Source organism: Phyllobates terribilis, unplaced genomic scaffold, assembly GCF_046119375.1.
Source record: "Phyllobates terribilis strain yellow unplaced genomic scaffold, ASM4611937v1 Scaffold_11__3_contigs__length_659146591, whole genome shotgun sequence".
NCBI lineage: Eukaryota > Metazoa > Chordata > Amphibia > Anura > Dendrobatidae > Phyllobates > Phyllobates terribilis.
In genome coordinates, this window is record NW_027362771.1 from 593,956,303 (window position 1) to 593,973,503 (window position 17,201).

A 17,201-nucleotide genomic window follows, 5' to 3' on the forward strand; every position below is an offset into this window, starting at 1 on the left:
TTGGAAGTTGGAGTGGGTTTTTTTTAGATTTGGCTATCTTAGGAGGATATCTGTTTGTGCAGGTAACTATTACTGTGCAGAATTATTAGGCAACTTAATAAAAACAAAATATAATCCCATGTCACTTGTTTATTTTCACCAGGTAAACCAATATCAGTGCACAAAATATAGAAATAAACATTTCTGACATGCAAAAACAAAAACCAAAAATATTAGTGATCAATATAGCCACCTTTTTTTATGATGACACTCAACAGCCTTCCATCCATAGATTCTGTCATTTGCTTGATCTGTTTTCGATCAACATTGTGTGCAGCAGCCTCCAAAGCCTCCCAAACACTGTTCCGAGAGCTGTACTGTTTTTCCTCCCTGTAGATCTCACATTTTATGATGGACCACAGGTTCTCTATGGGGTTCAGTTCAGGTGAACAAGGGGGCCATGTCATTATTTTTTCTTCTTTTAGACCTTTACTTGCCAGCCACGCTGTGGAGTAGTTGGATGCATGTGATGGAGCATTGTCCTGCATGAAAATCATGTTTTTCTTGAACGATACCGACTTCTTCCAGTACCACTGCTTGAAGAAGTTGTCTTCCAGAAACTGGCAGTAGGTCTGAGAGTTGAGCTTCACTCCATCCTCAACCCGAAAAGGTCCCACAAGTTTATCTTTGATGATACCAGCCCATACCAGTACCCTACCTCCACCTTGCTGGCTTCTGAGTCGGAGTGGAGCTCTCTGCCCTTTACTAATCCAGCCTCTGGCCCATCCATCTGGCCCATCAAGAGTCACTCTCATTTCATCAGTCCATAAAACCTTTGAAAAATCAGTCTTAAGCTACTTCTTGGCCCATTCTTGACGTTTTATGTTATGTTTCTTGTTCAAAGGTGGTCGTTTTTCAGCCTTCCTTACCTTGGCCATGTCCCTGAGTAGCGCACACCTTGTGCTTTTTGATACTCCAGTAACGTTGCAGCTCTGAAATATGGCAAAACTGGTGGTGAATGGCATCTTGGCAGCTTCACACTTGATTTTCCTCAATTCATGGGCAGTTATTTTGCGCCTTTTTTGGCCAACACACTTCTTACGACCCTGTTGGCTCATTGCCATGAAATGCTTGATTGTTCGAGGATCACGCGTCAAAAGTTTGGAAATTTCAAGACTGCTGCATCCCTCTGCAAGACATCTCACAATTTTGGACTTTTCAGAGCCCGTCAAATCTCTCTTCTGACCCATTTTGAAAAAGGAAAGGAAGTTGCCTAATAATTAAGCACACCTTATATAGGGTGTTGATGTCATTAGTCAACACCCCTTCTCATTACAGAGATGCACATCACCAGATTTACTTAATTGGTAGTTGGCTCTCAAGTCTATGCAGTTTGGAGTAGGACAACATGTATAAAAGTATCATGTGATCAAAATACTCATTTGCCTAATAATTCTGCACACAGTGTAGTTAGCCACACTGTTCCCTATAAATACATAATTAGCCACTATGTTACCCTTTAGTATATAATTAGTCACTCTGTGACCATTCCATACATATTTCACCACTATGTGTCCCCTTAGTATATTATTAGCCACACTGTGCCCTAGGAATACTTAATTGGCCAATATGTGTCCCCTAAGTATATATGTGCCCCTTCAATACATAATTATAAACTTTGTGCCCCTTTTGTATATAACTAGCCCAACTGTGCTCTTTCAGTTCAAAATAAGCCAATATGTGTCCGTTAGTGTATAATCATGTGCCCCTTTGATATATAATTAGCCACTATGTGCCCCTTTAGTGTATATATTTCTCTTAATAATAAAAACCTTCATTTAAAAACTGCATTTTATGGTTACTTGTGTTATCTTTGTCTAATATTTAAATTTGTTTTGTCATTTGAAACATTTACGTGTGACAAACATGCAAAAGAATAAGAAATCAGGAAGGGGTCAAACACTTTTTCACACCACTGTAATTAGCAACTATGTGCCTCTTTAGTATATAATTATCAACTATGTGCCCCTTTGGTATATAATTAGACACTATGTGTCCCTTTAGTATATAATTATCAACTATGTGCCCCTTTACTATATAATTAGCTACTATGTGCCTCTTTGGTATATGATTCTCCACTATGTATCACTTTAGTATATAATTAGCCATTCTGTGCCCCTTTAGTATATAATTAGCCACTATGTGCTCCTTTGGTATATAATTATGCACTATGTATCACTTTAGTATATAATTAGCCACTATGTGCCCCTTTGGTATATGATTATCCACTATGTATCACTTTAGTATATAATTAGCCATTCTGTGCCCCTTTAGTATACAATTAGCCACTATGTGCTCATTTGGTATATAATTATCCACTATGTATCGCTTTAGTATATAATCAGCCACTATGTGCCCCTTTGGTATATGATTATCCGCTATGTATCACTTTAGTATATAATTAGCCATTCTGTGCCCCTTTAGTATATAATTAGCCACTATGTGCCCCTTTGGTATCTAATTATCAACTATGTGCTCCTTTAGTATATAATTATCCACTATGTATCACTTTAGTATATAATCAGCCACTATGTGCTCCTTTAGTATATAATTATCCACTATGTGTCACTTTAGTATATAAGCCATTCTGTGCCCCTTTAGTATATAGTTAGCCACTATGTGCCCTTTTGGTATATAATTATCAACTATGTGCTCCTTTAGTATATAATTATCCACTATGTGTCACTTTAGTATATAAGCCATTCTGTGCCCCTTTAGTATATAATTAGCCATTCTGTGCCCTTTTAGTATACAATTAGCCACTATGTGCCTCCTGACTATATATGAAGCCATAATGTCTCTCAGCAAAAAAGAAAAGAAGCGCCCTCACCTCCTTATCATGATAATAGCTTATGTGCAGGGCGCTCCTTTCACCTCAAGGACACTGATATCAATTTCAGTGTCCCAGGTCATCTTCTAGCTGCTAATTTAGCCTCTAAGGGTATGTTCACACAGTCCTTTTTGGAAGCATTTTTTTTCTGCACAAATCTTTTTAATTTTTTTTTTAATGTATTTTCAATTTCTTTTTTTACTTTTTTTAACTTTTTTTTAGGGACTTGAACCTGTAATTGTAAAGTGTGTACAGCTTACTGTATAATTACCGGTCTTCTATGAGATTCAGTTACAGGCTGGGCTTCATACATGTAAGGACTTGGGTGACATGGGGGTCTTCAGGCGGCCTATGGCAACCCATCGGCACCTTACGATTGTGTCACGTGAAGAACATCCTAAGCGACCAATAAACCCTCTAAGTTCCCAATTTATTAAATGCCAAAATCACAAGTGATAGCAGCATCTAAGAAGTTAAACTGTAAAGTGTTGGAGTTACTCTCGAGTGTGGCTGTATGACACAGCTGCCACCTGCATTTTATAGAGCGGGCTCACCTCATGGGCCCGCTCAATATAGTAAGTGTACACATATGATGTAAATATATGACGGGTATTAATGGGGTATGAAGGGGTTAAACTTCACTATACACAGGGATAATTCTCTAATACTTGGGTTTCCTTCCAAGAACCCACTGGACATGATACTGTCCTCATTGACCACATGAACCCTCTCATGCTGCTCGAATTGTATCAATAGGACTCCCACTTGGTCTCTTGGTTTAGAGTAAACATAGAACACATGGGGACAGCAGATACATTTTATATAGAGGAGGAAAAATTACAGTTAACCCAATTTATGTAACCATTGTTCTACTTTGTTTGAAGAAGTCTGCCCAGATTTTATGGGTTTGTACAAGACTGGGATTGAGAGCACAAGTGCCATCAGGGCAGTTTGTTCCCTCTTCAATAGTGATAGGTAATCGAGATGAACGGGCCCGAACTTTAAGGTTTCAGTGTTCGGAGTCCCGGGATATGAGAGAGAGAACTGATGTTTGGTTCAGGTTCCAGAACCCGAACTTCCATGGGTCTGCTCATCTCCAATAGGTAACATTATCCAGGAAATGCTTAGCAAAGTCATGTTGATCTGCAGATTCTGGGATGCCAATGAGACTGTGGAAGGGGGTCCCAAGGTACTCATTTCTCTTCTGACCAAGGTGAGAAGAAGAGCCCTTTTTTGACCCTTTCATCATACTATAACCACATATAGACTCTAGCACCCATGGCGAAATTACAGAAATAGCATCACTAACCCCTAAAACATCCACATGTAAATCCCTACCATCTCTGTTTTTGGCACCGCACCCTCGGAGCCCTTCTACCGTTTTCGGAGTTCCTGACTGTCCATGTATCTGTTTTAGAAGCGGCAGCATCGTCGTGGACCATAAAGTGATTGTAGAAGTGACATTTAAGGAAGGTGTAAACGTGACGGCAGAGTGCGAGGAGATCTTCAAAGAAGTGGAGACGAAGTTAAACGAGGACACAAACAAGTGCACCGGTAAGAAGGAAGGAACACGACCCCTAAGAAGGGTGAAAGTAGCTTTACAGAAGAGCTTGTACCAATGTCAGCCAGAATATTGGACTTTTATGGATGAGGCAATTCTAAATATGTATATTTTTTTATTATGTAACCCCTTTTTGCGGGACGAGTTGTACTTTTGAATGACCTCATTCATTTTATCATGTGATGTATGGGAAAGCAGGAAAAAAAATTCCAAGTGTGTTGAAATTGCAAAAACAAACTGCAATTCCAAAATTGTTTTTTGGCGTTTTTTTATTTACCATGTTCACTACATGGTAAAACTGACTGGGCAATATGATTCTCCATGTCAGTACGAATATGCAGATACCAAACTTACATAGTTTTTGTTTTTTTATTTAAGTGGTAAAAAAAATATTTGGAAATTGCTAAAAAAAAAGTTTCACTGTTGTCGCCATTTGGCAAGATCCGTAATGTTTCATTCTTCGGGATTCGGGGCTGTGTCAGGCCTTATTTTTTGCACCCTGAGCTGACGTTTTTTATTGATACCATTTTGTGGGAAATACGATGTGTTGATCGCCTCTTATTGCATTTCATTACAGTGTTGCGGAGGCCAAAAAAAACTAATTTTGACTTTTTGATTTCTTTTCTCATTACACCGTTTACTTTTCAGATTATTTTATTTCATATTTTGATAAATCTGACTTTTACGAACTCAGCGACACCAAATAAGTGTGTTTTTTTTATTTTTTTTACTTCTTTATTATTTATGGGGGAAAAGGGCAATGATTTGAACTTTGATATATATATTTTTCTCATGTTTTTTTTTTTTTTTACTTTTCACTGTATTTCTTAGTCTTCTTAGGGAATTTGAAGCTGTGATCATCTGATCGCTTGTACTGTACACACCAATACCACAGTATTGCTGTATATAGCAAAAATTACAGTCTCCTATGAATGTGAGCTACAGGATGGCTTTCACAGGTGTAGCGTCAATCCTTTTTTTTAAAAAAATATTACATTTAGGGTTCATTTTACATGTCATTATAGCTATGAAGATATCATTTTTACTCCTTTTTTTACTGTGATTTCTTTTTTAACCTAAATGTAATTCCATTTAGCCTATATTTAATTATTCTCTTAATCTGCTGATATAAAGCCTTGCTAATGCGTTTTCTTTTAGCGGCATCAGATGGCGTTTGAGAACGCCCCTTTAATTGGCTATTTCCAACAGCCCCATAGACAATGAATAGAGAGGAGGAGCGCATGGAGCGGCCTTCACTTCATGTGAATGGTTAACTTCACAGATCCATTCTTGTGATTGATGGGACCCTAAAGATCAGCAAGTTATCCACCCATCATGTACATTGGTGATATAACATGATAATTTCGAAAAATTTTGTTGAATTGAAGCTCTTGGCGGAAACTGTAACTATGAATTTTTCTAGAATTGGTTGAGGGTTACACATCGGTCCTCCAAGTAATTCACAAACCTTTAACATCACCAAGTAATCTCTTCTTTTACAGGTGACCTGTGCTTTACTGAAGTAAAGGTCACGCCTGGACCACTGGTGACCACAGAAGGTGAGTGGACACAAACGATCTGATGTTCTTCACCGCTGTTTTTATGGTTTATATCTCATGAAATCCATTGGCGTTACCAAGCCTAGATTTGTCAATGGGGGTAAGATATAGATAATACAGAACGTACAACATGAAATGTGGTCCTACAATACCAGCAGCCACATTGGCTTTTTCCATTGTCTTTCACTCCACCCACCTTTCTAATCCCAACAGGAAAGTATTAAACAAATGTAATGTTCTTTTTTTGCCTTCACAGGCATCTGCAGGGAGAAAATACCAGAAGGGTTCAGGGATTTCTACACTCCTCTGGTGACCGTAGACGGCCTGACCTGTGTGTCCTACTGCGAACGAACATCTCCAAAATACTTGAACTGCAACAGTGGGAGCTGTAACATAAAGAAAGATCAGGGACCGCACTGCTTGTAAGTCGTGTGTAGTGCGGCCATCTTGGTCTCATAGTCTCCTCTTCAGATTATAAACAATCATCTGCCTCTGTTAACCTGATAAATGCCGCTGTTAATCTCTGAAAGATGCATTAACAGCACGCCGGCAGGGGAGCCCGTAATTCTATGTGCCCATCGGCACGATCATGACGTGATAACGGGGCCCCGATGGGTTGTCATGACGGCCAGGGATCTGCTGAAGACCCCCGTTCTAGGGTTCATAGGGGACAGTGATTTTGTTATGTACTGTATAGTACAGCAACACTGTGGCATTGTATTATATAGCAAAAGCGATCAGACAATCGCGGGTTCAAGCCCCATAAGGGAACTAACAAATGCAGTGAAAAAGTGAAAAAAATGTTTTAAAATAATAAAATTATAAAAGTTCAAATCATCACCTCTCTTTTCCCCCATTGAAATTAAGAAATAAAGAAAATTAAAAACATACACATATTTGGTATTGCTGCTTTCTTAAGTGAGATCTATCAAAATATCAAATTAATGTGATCATTAAACAGTGCAATGAAAAAAAACAAAATGCCACAATTTAGTTTTTTTTTTCGGCTGTCACAACAACAAAAGAAACTGTAATAAGAGGCGATGAAAACATCATATCTACCCCAAAGGGATATCAAGAAAAACATTAGCTCAAGGTGCAAAATACGAGCCCTTACCCGACCCCAGATCCCAAAATATGAAAATCTTGGAAAGTGATGATACAAGCATTTTTTTTTGGAATCTTTTTTCACCTCTTAAATAAAACAAAAAGTACACATGTTTGGTATTTCCATAATCATATAGACCTGGAAAATCATATTTCCAAGTCATTTTTACCATAAAATCAATTCTGTAAATAAAAAAATCAAAAACACAATTGCTAATTGCATTTTTTTGTTTTTTTTTTCACTATTTCACCGCACTTGGAAATTTTTCCTGCTTTTCTGTACATCATATGAGAAAACGGATGGTGTCATTTAAAAAGTACAACTTGACCCACAAAAAACTAGCCCTGATGCGCCTACATCAACAACAAAAGTAAAAAAGGGAGAAAAAAAACAAAAAAGGAGGGCAAAAATGTAAAATGCTCAGTCAGGAAAAGGTTAAAGAGTAACCATCATTTTAATTTTTATTCCATAAATCAATTGTACATGTGAAATTAAGAAACTGTGTCATATATCTGATCAGAGAAATCTGCTTCTTTCTCCTTCTGGATTGATTAGTCATTCTCAAAATTCTCAATTAATGGTAAAAACCTGTATTTAGTGAAGACAGAAAGTTACGTTACTGAGAAAGGAGATGACAGTTGGTGCTAAAAAGATTCTATGGAGTAGGGAGGAGCTATGAATTTAGCTCCTCCCTCTTCTACATAGAATCTTATGAGCACCAACTGTCATCTCTTTTCCCAGTAACGTAACTTTCTGTCTTCACTTAATACAGATTTTACCCATCATATAAGAATTTTTGATAGTGACTGATCAGTCCTTCGGGCAGAAGGAAGCATATTTCTCTGATCAGAGTCTCGGACTGAACTTTTCTTCGTCTACACAGATGCCCAGACACCGATCGCTACATCTATACATCTTCAGATTGCACAGGAAAACTTTCTAAGTCAGGTGTTTACGGAGGGATCGGCACGGCCATCGCAGTTCTGGCCATCATTATTATCACTGTGATTGTTTTCATGGTCAGAGAACACAAGAAGAAGAAAATAATGACCAGGTGAGAGGATTTTTCGAGTTTCTTTCTGATATTCAGAATGAAGTATAGAGAACAGATGGTGCCCCATAGTGAAGGTGAAAATGGACTCCCTATTTCGGTGCCAGGTCTTTCCATCCAAGATCTAGTGTTTGTTTATCCCTGTATGGCCTCCTCAAGACTGAAGCTCCATGTGTTTGATGATAATGCAGTTCCTCTAGGGAGGGACTTCTACATTACCTTCTTCACTACCGAGTGGCAAAGGGGCTGTGCCACATCTATCTTGGCATTTTAGGGACATTTAAGTCCCGCTTTTGTTCCCACCTAACAATGTCCCCAATCCCACCCATCCCAAAGAAGTAGGCGGTAGTTATGTAAAACCCAACCAAAATTTTGCAAAATGGGGACTGATGGCAACAATATGCGCTTCCCAAAAGTTGCACTGTGTATATGCTCTTGTGGTTTATGGGGTCTGATTACATCAGGTTCATGTCTTTTTTTTTTCTTTTTAGGCATATAAAATACAGTGGGGAAAATAAGTATTTGATACTCTGCCGATTTTGCAAGTTTTCCCACCTACAAAGAACGGAGGGGTCTGTAATTCTTATCGTAGGTCACTTCACCTGTGAGAGACAGATTCTAAAAAGAAAAAAAACTGAAAATCGCATTGTATGGTTTTTACATAATTAATTTGCATTTTATTGCATGAAATAAATATTTGATACAATAGAAAACAGAACTTAATATTTGGTCCAGAAACCATTGCTTGTCATTACAGAGGTCAGAAGTTTCCTGTAATTCTTGACCAGGTTTGCACACACTGCAGCAGGGATTTTGGCCCACTCCTCCATACAGATCTTCTCCAGATCTTTCAGGTTTCTGGGCTGTCACTGGGCAACATTGAGTTTTTATTGGGTTCAGGTCTGGAGACTGGCTAGGCCACTCCAGGACCTTGAAATGCTTTTTACGGAGCCACTCCTTAGTTGCCCTGGCTGCGTGTTTTGGGTCATTGTCCTGCTGGAAGAACCAGCCACCACCCATCTTCAATGCTCTTACTGTGGGAAAAAGGTTGTTGGCCAAAATCTCACGATACATGACCCTATCCCTCCTCCCTTCACTACAGTGCAGTCATCCTTTCCCTTTTGCAGAAAAACAACCCCAAAGTATGATGTTTCCCCCACCATGATTCACGGTTGGGATGGTGTTCTTGGGGTTGTACTCATCGTTCTTCTTCCTCCAAACACGGAGAGTGGAGTTGATACCAAAAAGTTCTAATTTTGACCACATGACCTTCTCCCATTCTGCCTCTGTATCATCCAGATGGTCATTGACGAACTTCAAACGGGCCTGGACATGTGCTGGCGTGAGCAGGGGGACCTTGCATGCCCTGCAGAATTTTAATCCATGACGACGTAGTATGTTACTAACGGTAATGTTTGAGACTGTGGTCCCAGCTCTCTTCAGGCTGTTGACCAGGTCCTCCAGTGTACTTCTGGGCTGATTCCTTACTTTTCTCATAATCATCTTTACCCCACAAGGTGAGATCTTGCATGGAGCCCCAGATTGAGGAAGATTGACAGTCATCTTGTGTTTCTTCTATTTTCTAATAATTGTGCCAACAGTTGTTGCCTTCTCTCCAAGCTGCTGCCTATTGTCCTGTTGCCCACCCAGCCTTGTGCAGGTCTACAATTTTGTCCCTGGTGTCCATAGAGAGCTCTTTGGTCTTGGCCATGGTGGAGAGGTTAGAGTGTAATTGATTTGGTGTGGACAGGTGTCTTTTATACAGGTAATAAGTTCAATAAGGTGCAATTAATACAGGTAATGAGCGCAGGGTAGGAGGCTTCTTAAAGAAAAACTAAGAGGTCTGTGAGAGCCAGAGTTCTTGCTCGTTGTAGGTGATCAAATACTTATTTCATGCAATTTAATTATGTAAAAATCCTTATATTCTTGTACCGTGTTAGCCAGTAGATAGAAAAATATTTAGATTTGAGAGTCCTCAGTGGTTGATACCTTTTAATGGCTAACTGAAAAGATGGTAACAAATTGCAAGCTTTCGAGACGACCTTGGTCTCTCCATCAGGCATAGTATACCACAAAATCTGAAGAGTCACATATTTATACACAATAATAATGCAATAGATAAGACAGGTGATGGAAAGCAGAGTTATTATGGAAGAGATAAACAGTTCTGGCTATAAATATTTTAGCAGTTAATAGATAAGGAGTGTGAAGGTTTTATTGTCCTGTGACTAGCTATAAGATCCCAGGTACTTTCAGCTGTATTACATCTAATGTAGTGTACTTAATTATATGTACCAAATGTCCATCTGGGGGTCTGTATGTAGGGGAGACAGGGCAAAAACTTAGGACAAGGATGAATCATCATCGCCACACAATAAAAGAAAAAAGAATAGATCTGCCTGTAGCCAAGCATTTTTGTTCCCCTGATCACAGCATAAAAGATATGAAATTACTGGTATTAAAAGGTAACTTCAAATCTCAGAGAGAAAGAAGAATCTCAGAATATAAACTGATGATGACCTTTGACACTTTCAGAGCAGGAATGAATGTATCGCATGGATTTATGTCATTCTACTTCAACTAAGGAATGTGCCCCCCAGACTTGTGAGGCAATCATAACACTGGACCTAGTCACAGGACAATAAAACCTTCACACTCCTTATCTATTAACTTCAAAAATATTTATAGCCAGAAGTGTTTATCTCTTCCATAATAACTCTGCTTTCCATCACCTGTCTCATCTATTGCATTATTTTTGTGTCTTATTGTGTATAAATATGTGACTCTTCAGATTTTGTGTTATATTATGCCTGATGAAGAGACCTGCGTAGTGTTGAAAGCTTGCAATTTGTTACCATCTTTTCAGTTAGCCATTAAAAGGTATCAACCACTGAGGACTCTCAAATCTAAATATTTTTGTAAAAATCATACAATGTAATTTCCTCTTTCCTATTTTTAGATTCTGTCTCTCACAGGTGAAGTGACCTATGATAAGAATTACAGATCTCTCCATTCTTTGTAGGTGGGAAAACTTGCAAAATCAGCAGTGTATCAAATACTTATTGTCCCCATATATATACAGTATATATATACATATATATATATAAATATACATATATATATTATATATACACACACACACTATGTGCACACATTACTCAGTCTTTTGAGGAGAGGTTATTAATGGATAGGATGTGATACCCAAGACAGAAACCCATAGATCACTTAGAAATGGCTGAACCGCAATACTAGACAAAGCCGCATGTATGGCCTAATACAGTCTCGCGCTTGCTAGCCCATCCAATTGATTGTGTAGTTTAAAGAGGTTCTCAATTATTAAGAATCCCTTTAAGATAAGTATGTTGTGAGGAAACCAAAATCCATATACTCACTACTACTTCGTCACATTCCATCCGAAAAATCTGGCAGTAGATCTATGTCCAGCCCATAGCTCTGAACATATACATATAAGACAAATGTGTATCTCTTTGGAATAAGACATTGGATATTAAAAATCAAGGTATCATGTTATTCAGCTTCCTATGACCTACATTCCCATATAGAGAGAGACGGTTGATCCTACTGACAGATTCCTTTTAAACAATTACTGCATTAAAGGTTTTCTGCCACTAGATGGTGCTGCAGAGGATTTTAAACAGTTACCGCAGTAAAGGTTTTCTGCCACTAGACGGTGCTGGAAAGATTTTTAAAGGCTTATGGCAGTAATGCATTTTGACACTAAATGGAGCTGCAGATTTTTTTAAAGGCTTAGGCTGTGTGCCCACGTAGCATTTTTCAAGCGTATATGCTGCGGAATTTCCGCAGCGTAAACGCTTGAAAAACGCATGTATATCCGCACCCCATGGTCCCCAATGGGATTCCGCAAGTTCTATGCACATGCTGCGGATTTTTCCGCAGCGTTTATGCCGCGTTCAAAAATCCGCAGCATGTCATTTAATTTTGCGTTTCCGCAAGCGGAATTGCCTTTGTCCAATGCATAAAAAACGCAAGGCAATTCCGCATGTGGAAAACGCGTGATAAACGCGTGAAAAATGCGCGATAAACGCGTGCGGAATTCCGCATGCGTTTTTCCGGGAGAGGACTTGCATTTATGCAGCAGAAATTTTCTGCTTCATAAATGCAACGTGGGCACATAGCCATACTGCAGTAAAGGTTTTTTTTACCACTAGATGGGGTTCAGAGCTTTTAAACAGTTACTGCAGTAAATGTTTTCTGCCACTAGATGGTGTTGGAAAGATTTTTAAAGGCATAATGCAGTAATGCGCTTTTTTTACACTACATGGTGCTGCAGAGTTTTTAAAGCTTTACTGCAGTAAAACTTTTTGACCACTAGGTGGTGCTGCATAAGTTCTTAAACAATTACTGCAATGAAAGGTTTTCTGCCACTAGATGATGCAGCAGAGGTTTTTCTTTTTAACTGTTACTGCAGTAAATGTTTTCTGTCACTAGATGGTGCTGCAGTTTTTTTTTTAAAGCTTACTGAAATAAATGATTTTAGCCACTAGATGGTGCTGCAGAGATTTTTAAACAGTTTCTGCATTTACTGTCTTTAGCCATTAGCTTGTGCAGCAGAGGTTCCTAAATAATTAATGCAGTTAAGGTTTTTTTGCCACTACATAGTGGTGCAGAGTTTTTTTTAAAAGCTTAATGAAAAAAAGTCTTTAGCCACTAGATGGTGCTGCAGGTTTTTTTTTTAAATGTTAATGCAGTAAAGGTTTTCTGCCACTAGATGGTGCTGCAGGTTTTTTTTTAACTGTTAATGCAGTAAAGGTTTTCTGCCACTAGATGGTGTTGCAGAGATTTTTAAAGTCTTTCTGAAAAAAAAGTCTTTAGCCACTAAATTGTCCTGCAATAACTTTAAACAATTACGGTTAAAAGTTTTCAGCCATTAGCTGGTGCTACTGAGGTTTTATACAGATACTACAGTTAAAGTGTTTGGTCACTAGATGGTGCTACCGTTTTACAGTCCAAGCCTGAATGTAACAGTTGTAGTTTTTTCGGCAGTTGAGAACCACAATGTATGGATATGACATACCTTGTGTCTGTTTTACAACCTTAGGGATGATTATTATGGAAGGATGATGGATAACGAATATTACCACGAAAACCAATGTGGCCAATCAAAACTCTCAGTATATTCAGATGAGGAAGGTAAGTCCAAGCATAAGAATTGCATGAAGAATCATACAAGAAGGATTTTATTACAGCAAACTGATTTACAAGGAATCTAATGCAAATTTCATAAAAAATTCAAATTTCATGAAAAAAAAGAATGTGGAAAAAATCACCAGAATTTTTTATTTTCATGGATCCAGCTAAATGGAAGCCTATTGGCTACCATTTTTCTAAGGATGGGAAAGGGTTAAAAATAATAAAATATTGTACTCAGCAGTCCTGGCCGCTCCCCTCAGCTGCCTTATCTCTGCAACTAACGGGCTGATCATTCACCTGTCCTACAACTGTACCTCCCCTCCTGGTCCTTCACCTGTCACGCCATCGCAACTCCCTGCCTGTTCATTCACTTGTCCTACAGCTGCAACTCCCCGCCCAGTTCTTCACCTGTCCTACAGCTGCAGTTTCCCATCTGGTCCTTCATCTGTCCTACGGCTGCAACTAACTGGCCGGTCCATCACCTGTCCCACCGCTGCAACTCCCCACCTGGTCTTTCACCTGTCTCACTGCTGCAACTCCCCACCCGCTCATTCACCTGTCTGACCACTGCAAGTCTCCGTCTGCTCTTTCACCTGTCCCACCATTGCAACTCCCTGCCCATTTATTCACCTGTCACATCACTGCAACTCCCGCCTGTTCCTTCACCTGTCCCACACTGCAACTCGCCGCCCACTCCTTCACGTGTCCTACACCACTACAACTCCCCACCCAGTCCTTCACCTGTCCTACAGCTGCAACTTCCTGCCGGTTCCTTCACCTGTCCTACAGCTGCAACTTCCTGCCGGTTCCTTCACCTGTCCTACACCACTGCAACTCTCCACCCAGTCCTTCACCTGTCCCACTCCTGCAACTCCCTGCCCACTCCTTCCCCTGTCCCACTGCAGCAACTCCCCGCCCACTCCTTCACGTTTCCTACACCACTGCAACTCCCCACCCGGTCCTTCATCTGTCCTACAGCTGCAACTCCTGCCCGCTTCTTCACCTGTCCCACCGTTACAACTCCCCACAAGCTCCTTCACGATTCCTACAGCAGCAACTCCCCACCTGGTCCTTCACCTGCCCTACAGCTGTAACTCCCTACCCGGTCTTTCAATAGTCTCACCACTGCAACTCCCCACCCGATCTTTCACCTTTCCTACCATTGCAACTCCCCACCTGGTCCTTCACCTGTCCTACAGCTTCACCTGCCAATTTGCTCCTTCACCTGTCCCACCACTGCAACTCCCCGCCCAGTCCTTCACCTGTCCCGTAGCTGCAACTCCTTAACTGGGCCTTCACCTGTCCCACCATTGCAACTACCCACCCGGTCCGTCACCTGTCCCATCTCAGCAAATACCCACCTGGTCCTTCACCTGTCCTACAGCTGAAACTCCAAACCCAATCCTTCACCTGTACCACCACAGCAAATCCCCAATCCTTCACCTGACCTACAGCTTCAACTCTATACCCGGTCCTTCACCTATCCCACCATTGCAACTCCCTGCCCATTCCTTTGCCTGTCCCACTGCTGCAAATGCCCACCCGGTTCTTCGCTTGCTTCTAAATAGTCTTCACTCTTTGATCCTGATCTTCCGGGAATGTGCGAGGTATAGTCAGAGCTGGATGACCTGCATCAAAGAGCAAAGACCAATCAGACCAATCTAGGGCAAGAGAGTTGGTGTTTTTTTAACTATATTTTTTAACCTCTGCTCTATTGCCCGATTATTAACCTTTGGGCTGTGTAGAGACCTCAAAACATAATCAACATATTTTCGAGGCAAATTCGATTTGGACTGAATCTTACTCGTATCTACTGAAATTTGTCAGAATTTTTTGATTTTGTGATATTCGCTCATCTCTGGTTGATGCCTTTGCCGATATATGGGGGAGGGTGGACCTCTAACTCCCTTTGTCCTCCCTGTTCGGAAGGTAGAAGTGGTCTTATCGCTTCCTCCTATCTATGACATGGCGTCAACCCCTGGAGGGTGTCACCCTGTGGAAGAAGGGTAGATTCATATTTCTTTTTAATCATGGGTGTCACCCTGCCCGGGAAGGAGGGAATGGACATTTTATTTTGTCATTCTTTTCATGTTACGTTATCAGTCTGAAGGGAAATATTGCTGAAATGTAATATCTTACTCTTTTGCCATTTTCTGTGACAGAATGTTATGGCAACACTATTTCCAGAAACAAAACTTTCAGGCCGTCTCTGGACAAAGTAGATCCAACAATGAAGGTAAGATAATATTTATTGAGTCTTGTCTCCCCCTAAAACATATCATATTTGGGATTAAATGTAGTGCTGCTCATACTCACCGTATATCCGGAACGTCCACTCCTGGGCTATCGATTAGCATGAATGGCGCTACAAATTAACCCACAGGCTACATGCATTGGTGATTGCATGGTGCTGTCGACAACACAGAGTCCAGCCAGAGGAAGGACAGATCTGCCATGTTGGGTCACCCTTTACGAGGCAGCAACTAGACCTCCCATTAGGACAGGAGTACTAGGACAAGTGACATAGGATAAAGCCAAGTCACACCTGCCTACCAGACTGTACCTTTTTATCTTTTATCTCTCTGGTCTATATACTGTATACATTTTAATCTGCACATCAGTAAAGCTTAAAGTATTAATTTTTACTTTACACCCATATGTACGGTGTCCACTATTTTTCACCATGTTTAGGGAATCTTGCATTATATGTTTCAACCACTAGGTGTCGCTTTAGCCTATTGTACTGATAATGTAGACAGTGACCTGTGATCACTGCAGCTCAGGGACATCGCCTCCTGTCACAGCGCACCATGTGGTCAGGAAAAGTATTGCATGCAATGCGTGAAGAACTGCAAAAATGAAAAAAGATCCAATATGCCAAACTGCAAATTCTATCGCCACTAAATCTACGTGTATATCTAGACCTTGGATCATATATATCTTCTAAGCAATCATTAAACCATTTGTCTTCTCTCATGCAGGTGAATATTAAGAGGCCAGAGATCCTTTATATGACAAACGAGGCATATAGCACCTATGATCTGTAACTTTACTGCATGGATTTGATGGGGCACTCCAAGGACTGCGATTAGAAGCACAGCAACCTCGTCAATGGAGAGGTCTTTTTTTTTATATCAGGGGAGAAGTGGTCATTTGTGGTCACGCTCTATGGAAATGTGTGGGATTACTAAAACCTATAAATTATAGTGTGCTGCTTTTTATACAGCTCAGATGGGCTTCAAAGTAAACCTCACAGGTTCCAGCTTTCTTTCTTCAGGGACCAAGGAGTTTAGTAAATATGGTCTGATGTAGCACAATGTGCACCACAGTTCTTCAGGTATTGCTTAGGGTCCAAAACCAGTAGAAAAAGCAACCAGTAGAAGTCAACCTCATCTAATTCCGATTGCTACAAAATGGGTTTATGAAAGTAAAATTGAAATACAATTATTCTGTGTAACTGGGAGGTAGGAATACAAAATCTATTTCCTTCTCGTGGATCCATGATCCATGATCACCTGGTCCAGCATTGTCCACTTCTGCCATTCTGGACGCCAAGCTGTGTCAATAATTTTCATAGCACAGCATTGTATTGTTATTTTCTGTATATAATTACCATTGCAAATAAATTCTTGTTTTCTTCATTTTGTTTTTATATTTTCTTCCTAAATGTGTAACTTTTTTTTTTATAGTACTTCTCTGCTTCACTTCCCATGGTCATACTGTGACAAGTTAAATTTCTGTTTGTCAGCAGCCATCACTAGGGGGAGCTGAAGAGCTTCCCGCATACAGACTTTGTTACTCACCTCCAGTGCTCGGGCTGTCCATATTGCTCCTATCATGGCTGACTCCCTCTGTTCTTATTAATGATAACCTAGCGCACC

General features: G+C 40.1%; 1 protein-coding gene across 1 annotated transcript in view; it reads left to right on the top strand.

The window, feature by feature from the left end:
* Positions 1 to 16,961, top strand: part of LOC141167069 (uncharacterized) — a 132,353-nt gene extending 115,392 nt beyond the window's left edge. Inside the window, exons 6-12 of the mRNA XM_073654410.1 lie at positions 4,287 to 4,423; positions 5,933 to 5,989; positions 6,246 to 6,411; positions 7,981 to 8,151; positions 13,229 to 13,320; positions 15,483 to 15,556; positions 16,302 to 16,961. Coding sequence (XP_073510511.1) covers positions 4,287 to 4,423; positions 5,933 to 5,989; positions 6,246 to 6,411; positions 7,981 to 8,151; positions 13,229 to 13,320; positions 15,483 to 15,556; positions 16,302 to 16,367 — 763 coding nt within the window. The 3' untranslated portion in view covers positions 16,368 to 16,961. The remainder of the gene's footprint in view (positions 1 to 4,286; positions 4,424 to 5,932; positions 5,990 to 6,245; positions 6,412 to 7,980; positions 8,152 to 13,228; positions 13,321 to 15,482; positions 15,557 to 16,301) is intronic.
* The last annotated feature ends 240 nt before the right edge of the window (positions 16,962 to 17,201 follow it).